Source organism: Castanea sativa, chromosome 12, assembly GCF_040712315.1.
Source record: "Castanea sativa cultivar Marrone di Chiusa Pesio chromosome 12, ASM4071231v1".
Classification (NCBI taxonomy): Eukaryota; Viridiplantae; Streptophyta; class Magnoliopsida; order Fagales; family Fagaceae; genus Castanea; species Castanea sativa.
In genome coordinates this window covers 33,874,519-33,894,641 of record NC_134024.1, presented here as the reverse complement: position 1 = coordinate 33,894,641, position 20,123 = coordinate 33,874,519, and the positions used below count along the sequence as shown (strand labels likewise).

The following is a 20,123-nucleotide window of genomic DNA, read 5'->3' as shown; positions in this document are numbered from 1 at the left end:
AAACAGCCTCCTCCCTTGTCATGGCTCCAGGTGCATCCGGAGCTGTTAATTGCTATAAGTCTTGGATGAGCAAAGCCGATGACTCGGCTTCTGTCTGATGAAGCACTGCGGCCGATATGCATTGCCTGGCCACCAATTGGCTGTCGAGGATCTCTTCAATATATTCCCCAGAGGGGAACTTAACCTTAACATGCAAGGTAGAGGAAACGGCTCCCAGAGCGTGCAGCCATGGCCTAGCGAGGATGGCTGTATATGGGGAGTACGCGTCAACCACAATGAAATCCACCTCAACCGTTTCTGAGCCGGATTGAACGGGCAAACGAATCTGTCCCTTCGGCACAACGGCCTTTCCTTCAAAGCTTATGAGTGGCGAGTCATAAGGAGTAAGATCTTCCAGCTTCAACCTTAGCCCCTTAAATAAATCAGGGTACATGATATCTGCACCGCTGCCCTGATCAATCATCACCCTCTTTACATCATAATTCCCTATTCTGAGGGTGACCACAAGAGCATCGTTATGGGGTTGAATATTACTAACCTTATCCTCCTCTGAAAATCCCAAGACGGGTAAATCCACCTTCAACCTCTTCGGCCTGGAGCCTGCCTCTTCGGCCTGAGAATGGGAAACCGCCATCACCCTAGTGGGACCTGAGCCGGTCTTGCCAGGTGCAGCAAAGATAACGTTAATTGTACCCAATGCCGGCCGAGATGGATTATTCTTCTGATTGTTTGAGCCAGATTGACTGCCCTGCCCATTAGGTTGACACAGGTGCTGCTTCAGTTTTCCTTCACTGACAAGCTGCTCCAAGTGGTTCCAAAGGGTCCGACAGTTCTCGGTGGTGTGGCCCACGTCCTGATGGTACTGACAAAAGAGGTTCTGATTCCTCTTCGCGGGGTCTCCTACCATCTTACTAGGCCATCTGAAGAAGGGCTCCTTATGAACTTTCTCCAATAATTGGTGTACTGGTTCTCGGAACACAGTGTTCACGGCCTGAGGTACTGCCGAGCCGGACTGCCCAACATAATCTCTCCTCGGCTTGTTGTTGTGGTATCTGTCCGACCTGAAATCCCTTCTCTCCTGCGGGATAACCTTCTCGTTACCCTTTCCTTGCTGCTGGTCTTCCTCTACTCTTTTGTACTCATCAATACGATCCATGAGGCGACGCACGCTGCGGACGGGCTTTTTGGTCAAGGACTTCCTCAAATCGTGATCAGTAGGAAGACCTACCTTAAAGGTATTGAGCGCCACCTCATCAAAATCACCATCTATCTCGTTAAACATCTCCCAGTACCAGTCGGAATATGCTTTCAACGTCTCCCCTTCCCTCATGGTCAAGGATAATAGCGAGTCCAATGGCCGAGGCACTCTGCTACACGTGATAAACCGCGAAGCGAATGCTCTAGTAAGCTCCCCGAACAAACCTACAGACCCCGATTTAAGGCCGTTGAACCACCTCATAGCAATAGGTCCCAAGCTAGAGGGGAAAACTTTACACATCAGGGTCTCATTATGAGAGTGCACCGCCATCCTCTGGTTAAAGTGACTCACGTGCTCCACCGGATCAGTCCGACCATTGTAGATGGTAAAGGTGGGCTGGGTAAACCTCCTGGGAAGCCTCCCTTTCTCAATCCTCCGTGAAAATGGAGATTTGGAGAGTTGGTGCAACGCCCGACTCATAGCATCGTTCCCCAAGCCCCTAGAAGGAAGTTTCTTGTGTCTGCGAGCTGGCGAGTCCTCCTTCTCATAAGAGGACATTGCGCTGGGGGGTGAGCATGACCTCGAGCTGTAACTACCTCCCCGGTCCTCCTCCGAAGAAGGATTAGACGAGGACGGTGAAGGCTTACGTCTGGCGCGGCGCAGTTTTCTTTTCAAACGATTAATCTCCTTCTGCATGGCTTTAGCACCATCCTCGTGGGTGGCGCTGCCCCCACCATGAGTATGGCTAGCCCTAGGGTATTCTGTATAGACACTTCCCTCATGATCCCTTTGACGCTTTAGATGCTCGAAAAGATCCTCCGGTTGTGATCCTTGAGACTCTGCATGGTGTAAGCCTACGCTTACCATAGTATCCCAGCTCTTTTTAGACTAGATTCCCACAGACGGCGCCAATTGTAAGTGCACAATTGCACCTAGACCTAAAGAAAATTATGGGCTCAGGCCCAATGAACCTTAAACAATAAAATTTGTAGAGCGTGGGCTTGAAATCTAGATTAAAGGTACTGAGAACTTGATAACAGGCTTTGGTGTGCAAACACTTGTAAATAATGAATGATAATTGCCGATGGACCTCCTTGGACGTGAGCCGAGGACTACTATTCTATTATTTCTCTTTCTTTCTTTAAGATTACAATTCTTCAATCCCCCCCTCTAGTTACAGACTGGTCCCCTTTAAATACTTCCTTTCCTGACACTTTATCCACGTGTTGCTCAAACCCCCTCCCCCTAGATATTTCTTCCCTTAGTGCCTTTGAATAGTGACCAAAAGTTTCAGCTCTACTGTTCAGGGGTCACTTCCCCATTAATGCGGCTAGGGAGGTAGGTGCAGAGTCTTTAATGTGGAGGTGGCAGCCTTGACTCATGATACTTTTCTAACATCGATGTATCTAGAAGGTTCAGGGCTTCCCCCTCTTAACCAACAGTCTTTCCAGAGTTCTGCCTTGACCTTCGTACTGAATCTACGAGTTTTCTTGGGTCTGTCCGAGGAGAAACTCACCCTCGGATGTGTCCTCGGACCCTCGACGTATGGGCCGATCCGCAGTTCTAACAAATTCTTAACTCAAGAACAGATCGGCCCTCCTTGCTAGAGCCCAAAGGCCCAAATGCCCGCTTGGGTCCTTTTACTCCCCACAGTTGTTACTCATTTTTACAATTTTTTTTTTTTTTTTTGGTTAAGAAAACTCATTTTTACAACCTGAAATACTAATATATCACCCAAAAATATATAAATATACATGTCTTAAATAAAAAATATAAATATACCTAAAAATAATTTTTAAATAATTAACATTATCATGTCCTAATTTTTTAAAGAATTGTTGTATTGTTGTGTCGGTTGTTTGTACTTCTTAGTTTACCAAGATTTCTCATTTCATATGTAAAGACAATTTCAAGCTGTAGTTAGTGCTTAGTAGATAATTTATGGGTTTAGTGTTTTCTTTTTTATTGCATACAATAATCAAATAAACATTTTCCTTCCACTATTTTTTATTTTCATTCCAAAGGTTCCTAAAATTTGTTGTACTCCAGAGAAGCATTCGAGTTTTCCTAAAAATACATTCTATACCATAAGCCCACGCAGTATGTGAGAAAGTTATAAAATTAGTAGCATTGTTGGATTCTCTCAATAAGAATTTTTGAACAATTTTTGAATTACTCACATATTTTATTTATTTTTTCTTAAAGAAAAATTCAAGAATAACATGTTGTACCGTCATAGTATGGTTAGATTCTCCCAATAAAAAGAATTTTAATTCAGATTTTCCCTCTCACTTTAAGTACAATAAATTTGAATATATACAACCTGTTTAATGATAATTAATTTTATCATCACACCAAAATACTACTTGATTTTTTTGGTAAAAAAAAAAGCATTATAATGGTTAGTTACTATCATAAAACTGTGTAAATATATTAATACATACAGTTACTATAACAATATTACATGTACAATGTTATAAAAAAACTTATGTAGGTAGTTTTTTAACAAAAATATGTAAAACTGGATATTTTTCTATTTTGCACTACGAATACTCTTTTAAGTTCATAGTTATGAGAAAAGTATATTGAATACGATACTTGATGTCATCAACCCTCGCAACAATCTTGTTTGTATTTAGTGATTTAATCATCAATTACTTTCACTGCCATTCATTTTGCACTGGAAATTAGACTTCTATAAATTTTGTCTTCTCCCATTCATCATTTTGCTTGGAGAAAAAAAAGAGCAAAAACAGATAGAAAAAGACCTCCACACGTAACTTGGAAAGGCCTGTCAATCATTTTGTATTTATTTTAAGTCAGGCTTCTAGTAGGCTATATTTTGCACTACGGTCCATCAGACATGTTTCATGACTCATGCGTGTTGTTAACTGTCGGATGCTTACAACTAAGGCGGTAAATAAGTCGAGTCAACTCAAATGTTTAAATTCTAGAACTATTTATTTAAATTTATCAATGAATACGAGCTGAGTCTAAACTTATTATTAAACTAGATTATATATTTAAATTAATGTTTATTTTTTTGTTAAATAACCTTGAGTTTATTTACGAGTTACTTAAAAACTATTCTTTTTTGAATATATAATAAACCTTATGATTATTTTTTTTTTACCATTTCAAATAACTATACTAATACAATAATTAATAACTAAATTATAATTGAAATTTTATTAATTGAATTAATAAGATTGAATGGTTTTTTATTATAAACTTATAAAAATCAGATTCCCAATCTCATATTGTTAAATAATTATATTTAAATATTTGTACATATAATAAACATATACAATAATTGAGCTTCATACTCATGAGCACATTATTATGTTAAAACTTAATTTGTTTAATAGTTAGCAAAAACATTTGCCTTCTTTGATAGTCAAGCCTAAATTAGGACCGAGCTTAACTTTTTTTATTTTTTTGAGAAACACTTATTTATTAAATAAATGAATATGAACAATTTTTTTTCTCAAATCAAACCAAAATTATTATCATAAGTTTAGAGTCACAAAAAATTCACAAAATATTGAAGTAACAAGTTGTTATTAATAGATAAAAAAGTGGTCATTGATGAGTGTGAACCAATATATACTTACTGAGATGCCGTTGCTAATTTATCTGTTGCAAAAAAAAATTGTAAAAGTTATTGAATATGTAGCATTACTTAAAGGGAAATGCTAATGAATACCCTTAGGACATTGGTTAACAATCTATCTAAATAAAGTTTTTATAGAAAAATGAAATAAAACAATTAATGTTTTGACAGCTTTTTTCATTTCTCATAAAAGTGGTATTAAAACTTTCCTAAAATGGATTGTTAACCAATGCCCTAGATGCATTCGTTAGCATGACCATTCATTTCTCATAAAAGTGGTTTTAAAACTTTCATAAAATAAATTGTTAACCAATGCCCTTAGGACATTTGTTAGCATGACCAAATTAGGGTCATGCTAACAAATGCCTTTAGGGCATTGGTTAACAATCAATTTTAGGAAAGTTTTAATACCACTTTTATGAGAAATGAAAAAAGCTGTCAAAACATTAATTGCTTTATTTCATTTTCCTATAAAAACTTTCTTTAAATGGATTATTAACCAATATCCTAAGGGCATTCGTTAGCATTTCCCTTTATAATTTAAGAAAGGGTCACGCTAACGAATGCCTAATTAATATTTTGACAGCTTTTTTCATTTCTTATAAAAGTGGTATTAAAACTTTTCTAAAATGGATTGTTAACCAATGCCCTAGGGGCATTTGTTAGTGATGGGAATGATTTTTTGTGAACTCCAATATCGTCCATGGAGGTTGTCTTGGAGAAAATCAGGAAGATTAGAAACCTAGTCCATACAGGAAGGTGCTTGGACGAGATTAACATGGTCATGTGACAGACCCGCTGTCTCGTCCAAGATTCGTCCACCTCGATCTGAATAAGGTTGTCCATAGAGGGGACGGCCTTCCATAGAAGTACATGCTCAACTAAAGGATCTTTGGACGAGGAACCCTGTATGAGCCCTTGACACTTGGGAAAATTTCCGTGTACAAGTAACTCCAAATTACCCGTATAACCTCCAGTGACCGTTATGTAAGAAAAATGCAACTCCTAAACGGTTGTGGAAGTTATACCCAAACCCTTACACCTCCTCAAATTCAGGGGAGGTTACAAGTTTGATAAATGTTCTTAGGACACTATATAAACGCTCATTCGGACAAAACAAATGTACGTTTTTACTTTTTCCAAAAAGTTAGAACTCCGAAAAGATAGAAAGAAAACTAACTTTGCCATTGGAGGATTATTGGCTGGCGACTCGGTCACCTTTGATCGCTTTTCTTTCTTTTTCAGGCCATCGAGAGAGCAAGTAGTCATTTTAAGTCCGAAACATCCAGTCTACTGATTTTCTTTGCATTATCAGTTAGTATGACCAAATTATAAACTATTTATAAACAATTGAGTTTATTTACTCTACTACCTATAAGTCTATAACTTCAAACATTTTCCTATTAAAGTACTCTATACGGTGTGAGAGTTTTTGAAGTGCACGTGAAATTATTGTCCACCATTTTAATTAAGCTTTGATAAATTATTGGGAGTAGGATTGAAAATTTGAAATAGAACACTACTCAATAATAATAAAGAAATGAAGAACAGTATGCTCCAAAATGAACTGTATTTTATCACGTGGGAACTGTATTTTATCGTGTGGGGGGTTGCGTTTGACCACAGTTTCAGACCTTCTACCAACCAGTCAATTTTTTATTTTTCTTTTTTCGTTTCTTAAGAAAATGTTATCCTACAAAAATATCAGCAAACCACAAATTTGAAAAAAAAAAAAAAAAAATCTGATTTTGAAGAACAGCCTGCGTTCCGTGGGCGTTGGGCATGAATTTTAAAGTCGAATCGTCTTCTTAATAAAAGGAACCTCCAACGAACCCGCAAACAAAAGAAAAATAAAAGGGACTCGTGATAGTTACACATTTTTGTATACTTGCGATATTTTTACTGTGAAAAAGTCTAAATCACATAAATATTGATATCAACAAATTATTATCCCTCGTGCGATGGTCAAGTATTAAAAACTGGTGGGGCGTAATAGGTAAGAGTTAGATTTCAAGTTATTTCAGTAAATTATGGTATTTTTAGTAAAAATTATCAATTTCAACAAAAATAAGTAAATTCTAAACTAACTAGAACCATTTGACATAGGTGAAATATTGTCAAGCACTTCAAGTGGACTGTGTTTTTTTTATTTTTTATTTTATGTGCAAGTGGACTACTGTATTTGATAATGTGTAACTCAGTATTCGTAATTAATTATAAGTTATTATTATTTAATTTTTGCTTACACTAAAAAATGGTTAATATCTAAATATAAATAGCTATTATTATCATTAAAACTCGAAAAAAAAAAAAAATTTACCATGTTTTTTGAATAAAATTAATTATCCCAATTCAGTGATCCTAGTCATACAGAATGAGTCCACGTGGCACCGCGTTTTCCCTCTCTCTTTCGACGGCGTTTACCAGTCTCTCTCTCTTCATTCTTCAACCATTTCGCGTCTCTTGAGTCAGCCTCTCCTCCTTTCCTCTCCTCCATTCCTCAATACCATAAACTCTTTCTGCCACTTTCTCACCAAATTTTCTCGGTAAAGTTACACAACTAGTACATAAATTGCTTCTTACTTTTTATTTTTTGATTCAGTTTAAAATTTTTCTTGGAAGAGAGAGGGAGAGAGAGAGGATAGTCAGAGAGAAGTTTCTCGCACTTTCCACCAAAAACCCTAGTGGTGAACGTTCGATGGGTCTGGCTCGCGATGCATCACCTACCTCGAATTTTCGGTCATAGCAGCAAGCAAAGCAAAGGCATGGATCGGAGTAAGAAGTCGAGGAAACCGAAGCTAGAGCGCCGCAATGCTGTGAAGCACATTGAGTACGACGCCGCATCGTCCTCTTCCTCTCTGGAAGAGTCTTCTTCGTTTTCTTCTTCTCTCCACACGCGATCGTTGGATTTATCGGACCGCACGAGCTTCCGAATCGAAGGAATCGACGGCGAGTTCGATGTGATATGCAAGAGGTTAGGGCTATCGGGACCCGAAGACTTTGCGATACCCGCGGCGGCGTGGGAAGCACGGAAGGTCCGATCGTCTTCGGATCTTCTACCGAGGTCTAGGTTGCAAGGGTTGGATATTCCGAAAATAGAGGAAGTGAAAGACACGGCGGTGAGGACCGAGTCCGAAGCAGAAGCTGTAGCTGAATTGATTTGTGAGAGAATTGTTGATACTGTTAGAATAGTGGATGAAACTGAGTTGACTCGGTCTGATCCAGCCGAGTCAGGTGGTCGTTGTGTGACCGGCGGTTGTGGTGGTGGAATTAAAGGAACTCGGCCGCCGGTGCTAAAGCCTCCGCCGGGGATGAGACTTCCGGCTATCGATATGGCTTGCTCGACTTGGGACCTGTTGAAGGACTTTGCGGGCGATGGTGGTTCGGTAATGGTTCCTGGCGGATTGTTAAGTTCTTCATCAGATGAAGAAGTGAAAGAGGAGGAGGATGAGGATGAGGATGAGGAGGAGGAGGAAGAGGACAAAGGAGGAGAAAAAGAAGTTGAGGCGGCTGCTGCGGCGGCGGCTGCGGCTACGGTGAAGAGAGAGTTGCTATCGGAGTCGTCATGTTCGTTTACTACGAATGATGACGATTCGTCTAGCACTACCACCGACCCTACGTCCAGTATTTCTCCCAATGGGAGATTTAGGCGTTCTATTGCGTATTGGCAGAAGGGTGAACTTCTGGGACGGGGCTCTTTTGGATCTGTGTACGAAGGAATCTCTGAGTAAGTTTTCGAACGCTGTTTATACTGTGCTATGATACATTATTTTGCTCTGCATTCTTTACATGACAAAGTTATAACCTATAAACCCGTTTGGAGGAATCTCTCCCAACCCCATTACGTACGTGGATGATTTTTAGATGACAGAGTTCACCTATAAACTCGTTTGGAGGAATCTCCTCCGACCCATTACGTTATTACCCACGTTTATTATTCGAATAAGTAACATGGCTTAGTAAATATATCATTTTACTAAAATTAGGAATTTTCCTCTAAATTGATTATGATAGTTACAACGGTGGAGAGGATATTTAAACCTTGGATGTCTTATTTGGAAACATTAGTTGTCCTAATTAGTTGAGTTATAAGTTTCTTGGCTTCTACTTCCGTATAAGCTAGTGATTGATTATTTCTTTATTAGGAAAAGTAATAAAAAAAACCCCATGTAGTTTCTCCAAAACATGGAACTGCAATAGTTGTAAATGTATCACTTATGATCCGATTGGATTGAGGGGGAGGGAGGGGGAGTTGGCACAAAATTAGCCTATTTTCAGCCGCCTCTATTTTACTCTACTCCCCTTCACTCCCCTTTCCTTCCCCTCAATTCAAACAGGCACCTAATCCATTGTGGTATTGTTTTTATGTTATATGTAAATCAGTAAGCATCTATTAAAATAGATTGAGTCTTTCATATGATGACACATGTCCATATTTAAAGCTATATTTTCACATAAAACATTATCACATGGGGTTGTGTTACACTAAAAAAACTCCAAGGGTTAAATGTTAGGCAATTAAGAGTTTGTACATAAAACATTAAGGGCACGCTTGACATGCTTTAATGGAATGGCTATTCAATTGTTATTACAAGTAATAGTTATTTATTCCTTATAAATAGATATTCCTTTAATTGAGGAATATCTATTCCTTTCTAAAGTTGATGTAATAGCTATTCTTTAATACATGTAATAACTTTAGAAATTATTATATTTCCAAAAATACAAAGTATCTCTATTTTTACATAATAATTATAAAATTATTATGTTTCCAAAAATACATATTTGTGGTTTTATTCCTATTTCATAACCAAAGGTATTAATAGGAATAGTTATTCCATTACATCATCTTTTTTTTTTAGTAATGCGGATTACCATTCCTAACGTAATTTCCATTTAGGAATACAAATCCTCTGTACCACTTTATGTTCTACCAATCATAATTTGTCATGTATTGATTTTTTTTTTTTCAATTTTAAACTTCAGTTATTTTATAAGTAAAGTAAAATCAATACATGGCAAGTTGTGATTGATGAAACATAGAGTGTTACACGATAAATGGTATAGAGGATTTGTGCAAGCCATTTTGTGTACCAAATGTACCCTAAATGTTACAGGGAAACCACGGGGAGATTGTGTATCTTTTTGCCTTATTTATTTATTGTTTTTTTAAGAGGAGAGAAAAGAGGGAAGGAGTGGGGTGTGGGGTGGGGGGTGGAGGTTGGCGAAGTTCAAATGACTTGCTGCAAGTTTATTGTTTGATAATATTAATGTTCTCCTCTTTCCAATGAGCTAAAGCTCAAATGCTACCTCCTCCTCCCCATGTAAGAATAGTTTGGAGGTGAAGTCGGATATAAGAACTATTGGGCGCATCTTTAACTTATCAATTCAAAGAAATATTAATGATCTCCTTCGTGTTAAGTCATTTTTGTTATTGCAACGCCTAATATGTAGAGATCCACATTACCTTAAATTTTATGGCCCTATTCTATAACATAACAAATTGGCTCAATCTAAAAAGAGAATGGTTAGATTTGTCAAAGAAGTAACTGTTGTTGGCTTAGATGTATATCTCTATCAAGTTAAAGATTTGATGCTACTTTATTTATCAACAAATGAAAAGAAAAGATTTGACCCTACTTTCTATTAGGACCTATTAAGAAGTTGAGTCCACATTATTAGTGGTCCATACCTTCATAGTCACGCTTTAAACTAAAGATTAGAGGAAGACCAGAAGAACACTTTTTCGATAAGCAGACTAGAAGAACACTTTGACTATAAAAGAGAGTGACCTTATAGTAATTCTTTCATAAATGATAAAAACTTTCCATAGCAACTAACAACCCTTTGAAACGAGGTGTCTCACTTCCTACTTCTAATGTGTACTTTTGCTCACCCCCTACTTCTGTTATATCTTCTATCCATTGGTAACACTTTATTTCCAATAAAAATTTTATACTAGTGTCAAAATGAATAGTTTCTTGCCTTTGCTATAAAAACCATGGTTTTGCTTAAACAAAAGATGGATTTAAATGCCAGAATCTTTAAATTATCAAATATAGAACTTTCTTTATTTTTTGTTGGTCCTAAACTGTTATTTGTAACTCCACCCGTGTCTGTGCATAGTGTTATATATTTGTTCACAACTGGTCCCAAGCCCAGGAAAAGGAGGAGGGTTTGGTAGGTTGACGGCCAGCGTAAAATTTAGTCACTCTATTTTGAATGGATCTTGATCTGTTATTTGTGCTTCTTTGTTTATAATTAATTCTCCCTGCCCCCTCTGCAGCGATGGATTCTTCTTTGCTGTGAAGGAAGTTTCACTTCTTGATCAAGGAAGTCAGGGAAAGCAAAGTGTTTATTACCTTGAGCAGGTGAGGCGGGTTTTTATTTTGATCTGGTGTAATGTTTTGGTCCTGAGTATTGATATTCTCTGAAATTCTGACAATCTCCGTAAATTTTTGGGACTAAAAAGTATTCTGTTCCTTTTTTGGTGAGATTCTTATTTTTTTCATCCTGTGATTCCTTTTCAGGAGATCAGTCTTTTAAGTCAGTTTGAACATGAGAATATAGTTCAATACTATGGCACAGATAAGGTACTTTTTTTCCCATGCTCTGAGTCTTGAATCTAGACCACATATATGAAAGTTGTCATTACAGTTCATCATACCATGCACCCTCTGTTGGAACTAATTATGTTTCTTAAAATCGTTATTCAAAGTTTAAATTGCTTATATGTGTGTGTGTGTGTGTGTGTGTGTGTATTTGATTGGTTGTTACACACACATCTAGTGGGTCTACAATGCATGACCTCACGACACCTTGCTTTTATAAGGGGAAGAGGTGTCATTTGAGCTAGAGCTGAGTGGCAGTTTAAATTGCTTATATTCATGTCATGATATTTAAGCGAACTCCTCTCAGTGACTTGTCATGCTCTCCTTGGCTTGACACTCTTGCCCTGTGGTGCCTGTCTGCACCTGTATAAAAGAGTCCAACTTTATGTATCGATAGTGAAAAATATTAATATGTAGTACTGTCTGTTATATAATTTATTATCAAGTTATTACTGCATAATTTCATCCTCTTTCATAGTTACTTGCCAGTTACCAATTCAAAATGGTTAAAAATATACATGCAATATAGGTGGATTGACATGCAAGTACAGAATTTCATATGTTGTTGTCTCACATCTAATTCCTGGCTTGTGATGACTTCAGCTGTGGTGTCAGTCATTCTTCTATCCTTGTGTTTGTATCCACATTTATCAGTATTTATATAAGGATGATACTGCATTGCCAAGCACTTTGCGGGATGCCTGATCATCTTCTTTTATTTATTTATTTTTATAAGTATGATATTATATTAAAAGAATAATTACTTCATGCTCAAGATAACGAGCATAATGTAACCTAAACGAATTATGCACAAAATTTCAGTGAATTCTAAAAGGGAGTAGCAATTTGTATGCACAACTCAAATCAAACAAAGTTCTAATAAAAAATAATTCCAACTAGGACCGTGATCTTTCCAGACCTTCAAAAATCCAACTATTTTGCTCCATCCACAATAGTCACATTTCTTAGTTATAGTTTCTTGTTTTACGTAAATTTTCCCATTAAAGCCTATCTTACATTCTGATCTATGGTGGTTGCAGGATGAATCAAAACTATATATCTTTCTTGAGCTTGTAACCAAGGGCTCCCTCCAAATGCTTTATAGGAGGTATCATCTTCGAGATTCCCAAGTCTCCGCATATACTAGACAGATTCTTCATGGTTTGAAGTATCTTCATGACAGAAAAGTTGTTCACAGGTGAAAATCATTCTCTGTCATTTGTGCTGCATTTACATGTGATCTTTAAGTTATATTGGTTATCTTGTTCTCACCTGATTTTGACATTGTTTTATTGCTTAGATATGTGTTCCTTATATCTGGTTTTATTGTTCTCAAGTTCTATGTTTATCTTTTCCCCCAGTGAGCTGCATCATAAGTCAGATCCATTGCCCCAAACCAGACTGATTGTTTTTCTAGGTGCCTCAACCTCCCCCCCCCCCCCCCCCCCCCCAAGTGGGGGGATGCTGTGTCACATGCATGATGTGATTGCTTCATGGCCTTCTAGAGGCCTCACCTAGGTGAATTTAATTGGAACCCCAGCCTCAAAAGAAAGTGTCATACGCCCCAAACTTTTTAACCAAAGTTCTTTATAAAATTGGTGTTTCATTAATTCATCCTGACTTCTACTACTCCTAGTCTTGGTCTCCTAATATAGTAAGTCAAGCCAAACAAAAATATGTAAAAGACCTGAAATAGGAAACTATGGTCCATGTTTGGGAAATCTAGAATTTGCTAACATAATCCCCTGCTTAACCATAATAAACAGTATTAGCATGGATGCCTTGAATTAGGCCTCATATTGAATTTATAACTCATTTTGAAATTTCTTTGTTATTTAAACTTGCTTATCCTTAGCCTTTGGTACTTCCATCAGAGGTCCCTGGAATTGAGTGATTGGTTTTTCTTGATGAACACTTATTTCAGCTCTAGATTATCTATTTTCTTACCTGGTCTCTGAAGTACTGAATTTAGTTTCTTTGAAAACCCTTTTTATAGATTTATTCAAGCTTTTCATGATTGGAAATTGGAGAGGGTGGCTTCCCTAATGGGTTTGTTGTATCCTAATTTTATGTTTGTTGTGGGATCTGTTTACTTGTGATGGGTTCCAAACTGTTTTGGTAAATTTGTTGTATGCTCTTGTTATGAATGTTTAAGAGGTGCTAGTAGTAGCCATTTGGTGTGTATGGGGCAGCTAAGTGCCTAAGAAAGTGGCTTTCCTTGTGGCCACAGCTGCATTGGGTAAAAATTTTAATGTGGCTTATCTATTAAATATAATACTATTCTGGTTAACTGGCATTGCATGTTTAAGGGCAAATGTGAATTTGTGGATAATTGATTGTTACATTTCTCACTTGCTCACGAGATGTGGTCCTTTGTATTTTCTGTGTTTGGGTTTTCATTGGGTGATGCCAAAGAAGTTAACAGATGTTTTATTTTGCTGGAAGGGTTGTATGGCCAGCATAGTAATAGTGTCATTTGGAATGCAAGTCCTTATTGTCTTATGTGGACAAGTTGGAGAGAGTAAAACAACAAACCTTGGAAGGCACAGGGAGATCTAGTGACTACTATTGAGATAAAAGTCTATTTTCTTTTGTTTGTTTGAATGTTTTACCATTGTTGGGGGAGTATCTTGTAATTCTTTGGTGGAGTTCATGGACCGCTGGAATCTACTATTATGAATGTTAGGAAGCTCTATTATGTGAGCTTCCTCTTATCTAATAACATTATTGATTACTTGTAGAAAAAAAACATTGTTTAGGAAATCACTATTTTTTATGGCTTTTCTATAGCAAAGGTTGAATGCTTAGTGTGCCTTTTTGAACCTTAAAATCCTCCCCCCTTTCATTTTTTTTTTTTCCTTTTATATAAACATTGACCATTTGGACTTTGATGAATTAGAAGAGTATGATATTTTTTGTCTAGGGATTTTCTTAATTTTTCATTTGCCCTTCAATATGTCAATTACTAGCTTGCTTGGTGTGCCTTTTTGAACATTAAAATCCTCCCCCCTTCCCCCCCCCCCCCCAATCAATGTCTTGTGGAAGGAAATCTTGACTTCGAATGTAGAGGTGATTGGCAGTTTCACTATGTAGAGATAAACTCACAGTCACTCATCTTTTTCTTTCATGTTTTGAAGGGATATTAAATGTGCAAATATCTTGGTGGATGCAAGTGGATCTGTGAAGCTTGCAGATTTTGGATTGGCAAAGGTTTTTTTTTTTTTTTTTTTTAAAATTTTGCTTCCTCAATCATGTTTCTTTCCATCATCTTAAACAACTTCTGAAACGATTTTCTTTTCTTTGTCTAACATCGCTGTGTACCATTTTTCAGGCTACCAAATTGAATGATGTTAAATCTTGCCAGGGGACTGCATTCTGGATGGCCCCTGAGGTTTGGCTTTACTCTTTTCTTTTATGTTTTTAGACTAACAAGTGGTTCCTGTAACAATGAATTCTTTTATGGTCAGTTTCAAACGTTGGAGAAAACATGTTTTAAATATTATCTTATTTGAGTGCATGTCAGCTCTGTTAACAGTTATTGCTGATGCATTATGATTTGGCTCTTTTATTTGTTAGGACTTGTGTGTAAGTCATGGACTGGCATTCTTTATGTCTGTATAGCTTGACCGCTTCAGTTAGGAACCATCATCGTTGGTAATTGCAGTTGGAAGCATTGAGTTTGCCACTTTTAGAAAAACCTTTTCCCAAACTTTGATAGATCCATTTCATAGACTCAATCCTGTTGCTGAGTTCACCAGTTCATATTAGTAACTGACAATTAGATTGAAAGCTAAATTAGCCTTAGAAATCAAAGAAAATGTAGGCAATCCAAAGTGTGCAGTGAAATAGTGTGTATCAGACAGAGGCACGATTATGATTATGTTATTTTGTTCTTGCAGTTCTGACAGAATCTTGATATTTTGTGTTTGTACTTGATAACCTTGTTTCTCATTCTAATTGAATCTAAAATGCTGCAGTTTGGTCCATAACCATATGGGCCTTATGCATTTGACCTGGCTACTTACCTAAGAGCCTGTCTGGTGTGGTGACCTTCCTTGTGAGTTGTGGATTGTCCCATCTCAGATCATTTTGGATTTAATGTGAAATTATTTTCTACAAATTAACTACATAGGGAAAGCAGAACTTAACTAACCTTTGGTACCAACTTGATGCAAACGGTAAAGAGTTTGAGGAAAACAACATTGAACATTAAACAATTCAAGAATTGCTGTCTTGTTTCGATGTGGGGCCTTCTTTGTATTTCATGGTCTACTTTAGTTACTATTGAGTCTTTCATAGGCCTTCTTTGTATCTTTCATAGGCTACTGAAAAAAAAGATCATATATATAAGATTGCCATCGTGCATCTGAACTTATCTTTTCCATAATTTTACATCATCTATATGTATAAGCTAGATCATTTCAATAAGTTGATGGACATTGAAGGTTGATGATGGGTTTTATACTGCTGCATTTTTGGTGGAGTATCACAAAATTTGTGTAATACCAGCCTTTTCTTTATCTCCAATTAGAATTTTTTTGTTTAGATGGCCTAATGCTATTTTTTGGAGGCATATATATATTTAGTGGACATTTCTTTGCCTTTGAAAGAATTGAAATTAAAAGATATTACACATTTTATGAACTTTGCCATTTGTTGTTGGGGAGATTGCATGCTGATTTTATGGAGTATATAATGTCCAGTAAATTTTATCAATTACCCCTATTTGCACTTTTCCAAGGAATTCATTTTTATTCATATATACAAAAAAAAGTATCAATTGTTTCTGATTATCATGCTGTGCATGTACAGGTTGTTAATAGGAAGAACCAGGGTTATGGACTTCCAGCTGATATATGGAGTCTTGGATGCACTGTGTTGGAGATGTTAACCCGCCAGATTCCATATGCAGAATTGGAATGTGTGAGTATCATGCTTTTCTTTTTTTTCTCCTTGATGTTTATTGTTATGATGATGGTGATGTGGTTTATGTATTAGCGAAACATGTTCTTCTCTTATAATTGTTTAGATATACTTGTTTGGTTGATTTTGAGAAAATTCTATGGTATTCAACACATTCAGTTTGAAGTCAATTTTTCTTGCATGCACTCACACACACACACACACACATGCATGTGTGTATTCTATTTTTGCAATTTTTATTAAAAAAATTTATATAATTTTCTCTTTGCTGATGCAATGCCCTTTAGTGGAACCTGCATGATATATCTCACTCCTTTTTTTATTCATGCAATTTTATTTGTGCATGACTGTTGGTTTTGTGAGATTTACTGTGTTATTTACTTTTGTGACTTGGCAGTTTGCAGCATTATTTAAAATTGGAAAGGGTGAGGCACCCCCTGTTCCTAAGTCTCTCTCAAAAGATGCACGGGATTTTATCCTGCAGTGCCTTAAAGTTAGTCCAGATCATCGTCCCACTGCTATTCAGCTCTTAGACCATCCATTTGTAAAGAGGCCACTCTCCACATCCTCAGGCTCGGCATCTCCTCGCAGTCTTGGTAGACGGGGTTGAAATATTTTCCTTCACAAATCCATGAAAGATGATAAGGTGAAAGTTATTATTTATTTTAACATCTTTATGTAGCCTGCTCTTTCTTCCTGACACTCCATGACAGTGGAAGTAGACAGAATAGGAAAATTGTACATGAATGTTACATCTGGCATGTTGTTGCAACCTGAATAATTGAGAAATTCCTTTCTATTAATTAGAGTATCAGACATTGTCATGGGTGTTCATCTTTGTCACAACATGAGAACCTTTTTCCTTCCTCAACATGGAGTGGTTGAGCTGCAAAATTCCCTATTAATTAACGTGAGAGATTTATCCCTCCTCCTAGGGCCAAAAAAAAAAAAAAAAATCCTGCAAGTTACTCATAGTTTTTCCCATATCTGCAGACAAGCTCGTATGTTACTATCACATATTCTGGGTTAATTCAAATTTTTTTTATGCATCTTACCTTTTCTCTGCATTTTGGGTTAGTTTTATTATTTTCAGTCACTGATACAAACTCTTTGCTATTGATAGCAGCTATGTCCATCTTTAAGTGCGCAAGAATTTTTTCATGTTGCATCCCCATGTGAAGTGTTCTGGGACCCGTGTGGCAGCCATTAAGTTTTTCTTGTTCAGTGGACAGTAAAAAGCCAATCTGCATGTATGTTATGGCTGAAATTAAATTTCTAAGCAATGGATCTACAACTGCAAAGCAGCATGCAGTGCTTGCAGCTCTTAATTCTTTTATTGTTACTTTGTCTGCTATGGGGCAGGGCTGGGGGAGGGGGTGGGGTGGGGAGAAAGATTTCTTTGATGTGGAGTAGTTCTTTATTCTAATTTTTTTTTAGAGTTGAGAATATAGGGTTGAAAGATTTTAGGGGCAAGGTGTGAGAGTAATTGTTGTAATATTAGGAGGGCATACACAATTTGTATATATCTATTAATGGACAATGTGGAGTTCATCTCTTTTAAGTGCAGTTTTTGTCAATTTTGCTTTTGTGATTTATTGTATGCTTTGTTCATTTCATTGAATTAAGGATATGATGAGTAAGTTATAGCCCCGTGGGGTAGGGGTGGGGGTGGTTTAAAAATTTGGCTCCCAACGCCACGATGAAAATCATTTCTTCTTATGAACTAATGTCCAATCGTATCAATGACAATGAAACTTGTGCTGGGATGTGAACTTTCCAAAATTGGTTTGCGTGATAAGATTCTTAAAAAAAAAAAAAAAAAAAAAAAAAAAAAAAAAAAAAAAAAAAAAACGAAAATTGCATAGCCCCAAATGTCCATGAATCTCACCCCAATTTGAATTCCAAAGACAAACGAATATCTCAGAACTTTCGAGTAGCCTTTGGAATCCATACAAAGGGATCCTAGTCGCCTCATAGCAAATTGTTCTTCAAGCCTCACTAGTAATGACTTAGGCATTAGAGAGTCCATCGTCAGTACCTTCTGGCCTTGTGTTCAACTGCATCAACAATTAGCACTGTTTTTGAAAAACGATTTTGGTTTTCTCGACAAATATTGCAGAGTTGCCTAGATTCATGGATGCCAAAAGAACTGTGGCAAAGCAGCGAACCCAAGTCAACAGGTCCCTCTAGTGCTAATCTTGATAGCCAATAGATAATGCATTGGAACGCAAGGGCATGAGCTTACTTAGAAGTTAGAACATGCACGAGATTCTCAAATAAAACTGAGATTTGATTTGGCACATCCTCTCCCAAGGGGTCCTAAACCTCTAAGAGCATGGAGGATTCTAGCCCCATCGTGCTGCCATCACAGTTGAGGAAGCTAAAATTGTGATGGACTGATGAGACATCAAGCTAGGGAGATGAAGGAAAAAGTTGTAGAATTTTGGAAGCCCTAAAAGGAAGGACACCCTCAATGGTGGAGGAACTCATATAGAAGACCAATCTTTCCTTTGTTGATGTCAACTTTTGACAAAGGGCCCAACAGTAGAAGAAGCCCAACAATATGAAAGTGAGAGGAGGAAAATAGTAAAGGAAGGAGGAAGCAAGCCCAGCAGGCCGAAATGGCAGGATTGATGGCCAGAAAGCCCACAAGAATATAAAGAGGTAAAGAAGGAGTAAGTGGGCTGAGGAAGCCCAAGGAATGAAGTATTAAGTTCATGAGAATAATAAGAGATAAAGAGGGAGTAAATGGGCCAAGGAAGACCAGGAAATGAGTTAGCAAACTCAATGGGTTGGCCTAAAGGCCAATAAGCCCAAGAAGTAACGAGAAGTAAAGATATGGTAATTAGGCCGAGGAAGCTTGAAGGATCTAGCAAAAAGCCTAAAGGAGTAAAAGAGGTAGTAAATGGGCTGAGGAAGCTCGATGAATGAAATGATGAAATGGGGGCCAACAAAGCCCAAGAGAGGTAAAGATGTGAAAAGTGGGCCTGGGAAGCCTTGAGCAAAAAATTGACAAAGAAGTGGGCTAACACAGCAACCCACAAGTCCAAGAAGTAACATGAGGTGAAAAGAGGGTAAAGCCCACAAGGAAGAAAAACATGGGCTTAGCAGGAAGATAAAGACTTTTGCCCAAGCAATGCCCTGTCCAAAGAAGAGATGAAAGGTAGGGAGCATGAGCCCAAAAGCCTATACGTCCTTCATGCCACAAGAGATAAACACCAACTAAAACGTACAGCAGAATTAGACAAACACGGAGGCAACAGAAATGGTGTGAAGGCCAGAAAGAAACAAACTTAGACAAAGTGGAGCATGCATAAAGGATCAAGGCATTGCCTACTCGTAACCAGCCAATACATGAGAGGTAGGCCATGAGTTAAGGGTTTCAAAGGGTGTGGTTTGATGGTGGGGAGAAAGAAGGGGTCTATTTTGGGGTTCCCGCTCAAACTTCTTTAGGGAGAAATGTCCTGCTGAGATGACATCTCACCCAAAAAAAGTATGTATGAGGACCACTTGATGCATGCCATAGAGATAGGTGATGAAGAGGCTTAATCCTTATCTAGATGAGAGTAATGAAAAACAGAAAGGTAAGAAACAAGACAAGCCATTTTGTCTGGGAATGAGGAGTGGTGCAACCAATACATTCAGAGTTATGGTAGTAGCTGAGCAGCTTGCAGGCTAGTGAGTAATCTTGGAAGGACACCCATAAGGAGCTAAAAACAGTTAAGGGGTAAAAATAGCAAATCCCACCATGGCAGATAGTATAAAAAGCGATAGCTAT

General features: G+C 37.4%; 1 protein-coding gene across 2 annotated transcripts; it reads left to right on the top strand.

Moving 5' to 3' along the window:
* Positions 1-7,257: 7,257 nt before the first annotated feature.
* LOC142619809 (mitogen-activated protein kinase kinase kinase 1-like) lies at positions 7,258-17,906 on the top strand. Of its 2 annotated transcripts, none has more exons than XM_075793096.1 (9): positions 7,258-8,538; positions 11,098-11,182; positions 11,342-11,404; positions 12,463-12,620; positions 14,560-14,632; positions 14,754-14,813; positions 16,235-16,345; positions 16,743-16,991; positions 17,472-17,906. In XM_075793096.1, the coding sequence occupies exons 1-8, from the start codon at positions 7,526-7,528 to the stop codon at positions 16,953-16,955; spliced, it is 1,776 nt and encodes a 591-aa protein (XP_075649211.1). In that variant the 5' UTR covers positions 7,258-7,525; the 3' UTR covers positions 16,956-16,991; positions 17,472-17,906. The 2 variants fall into 2 exon arrangements, with proteins under 2 accessions (XP_075649211.1, XP_075649212.1); XM_075793097.1 differs by having other exon boundaries at positions 17,469-17,633.
* Positions 17,907-20,123: the final 2,217 nt, after the last annotated feature.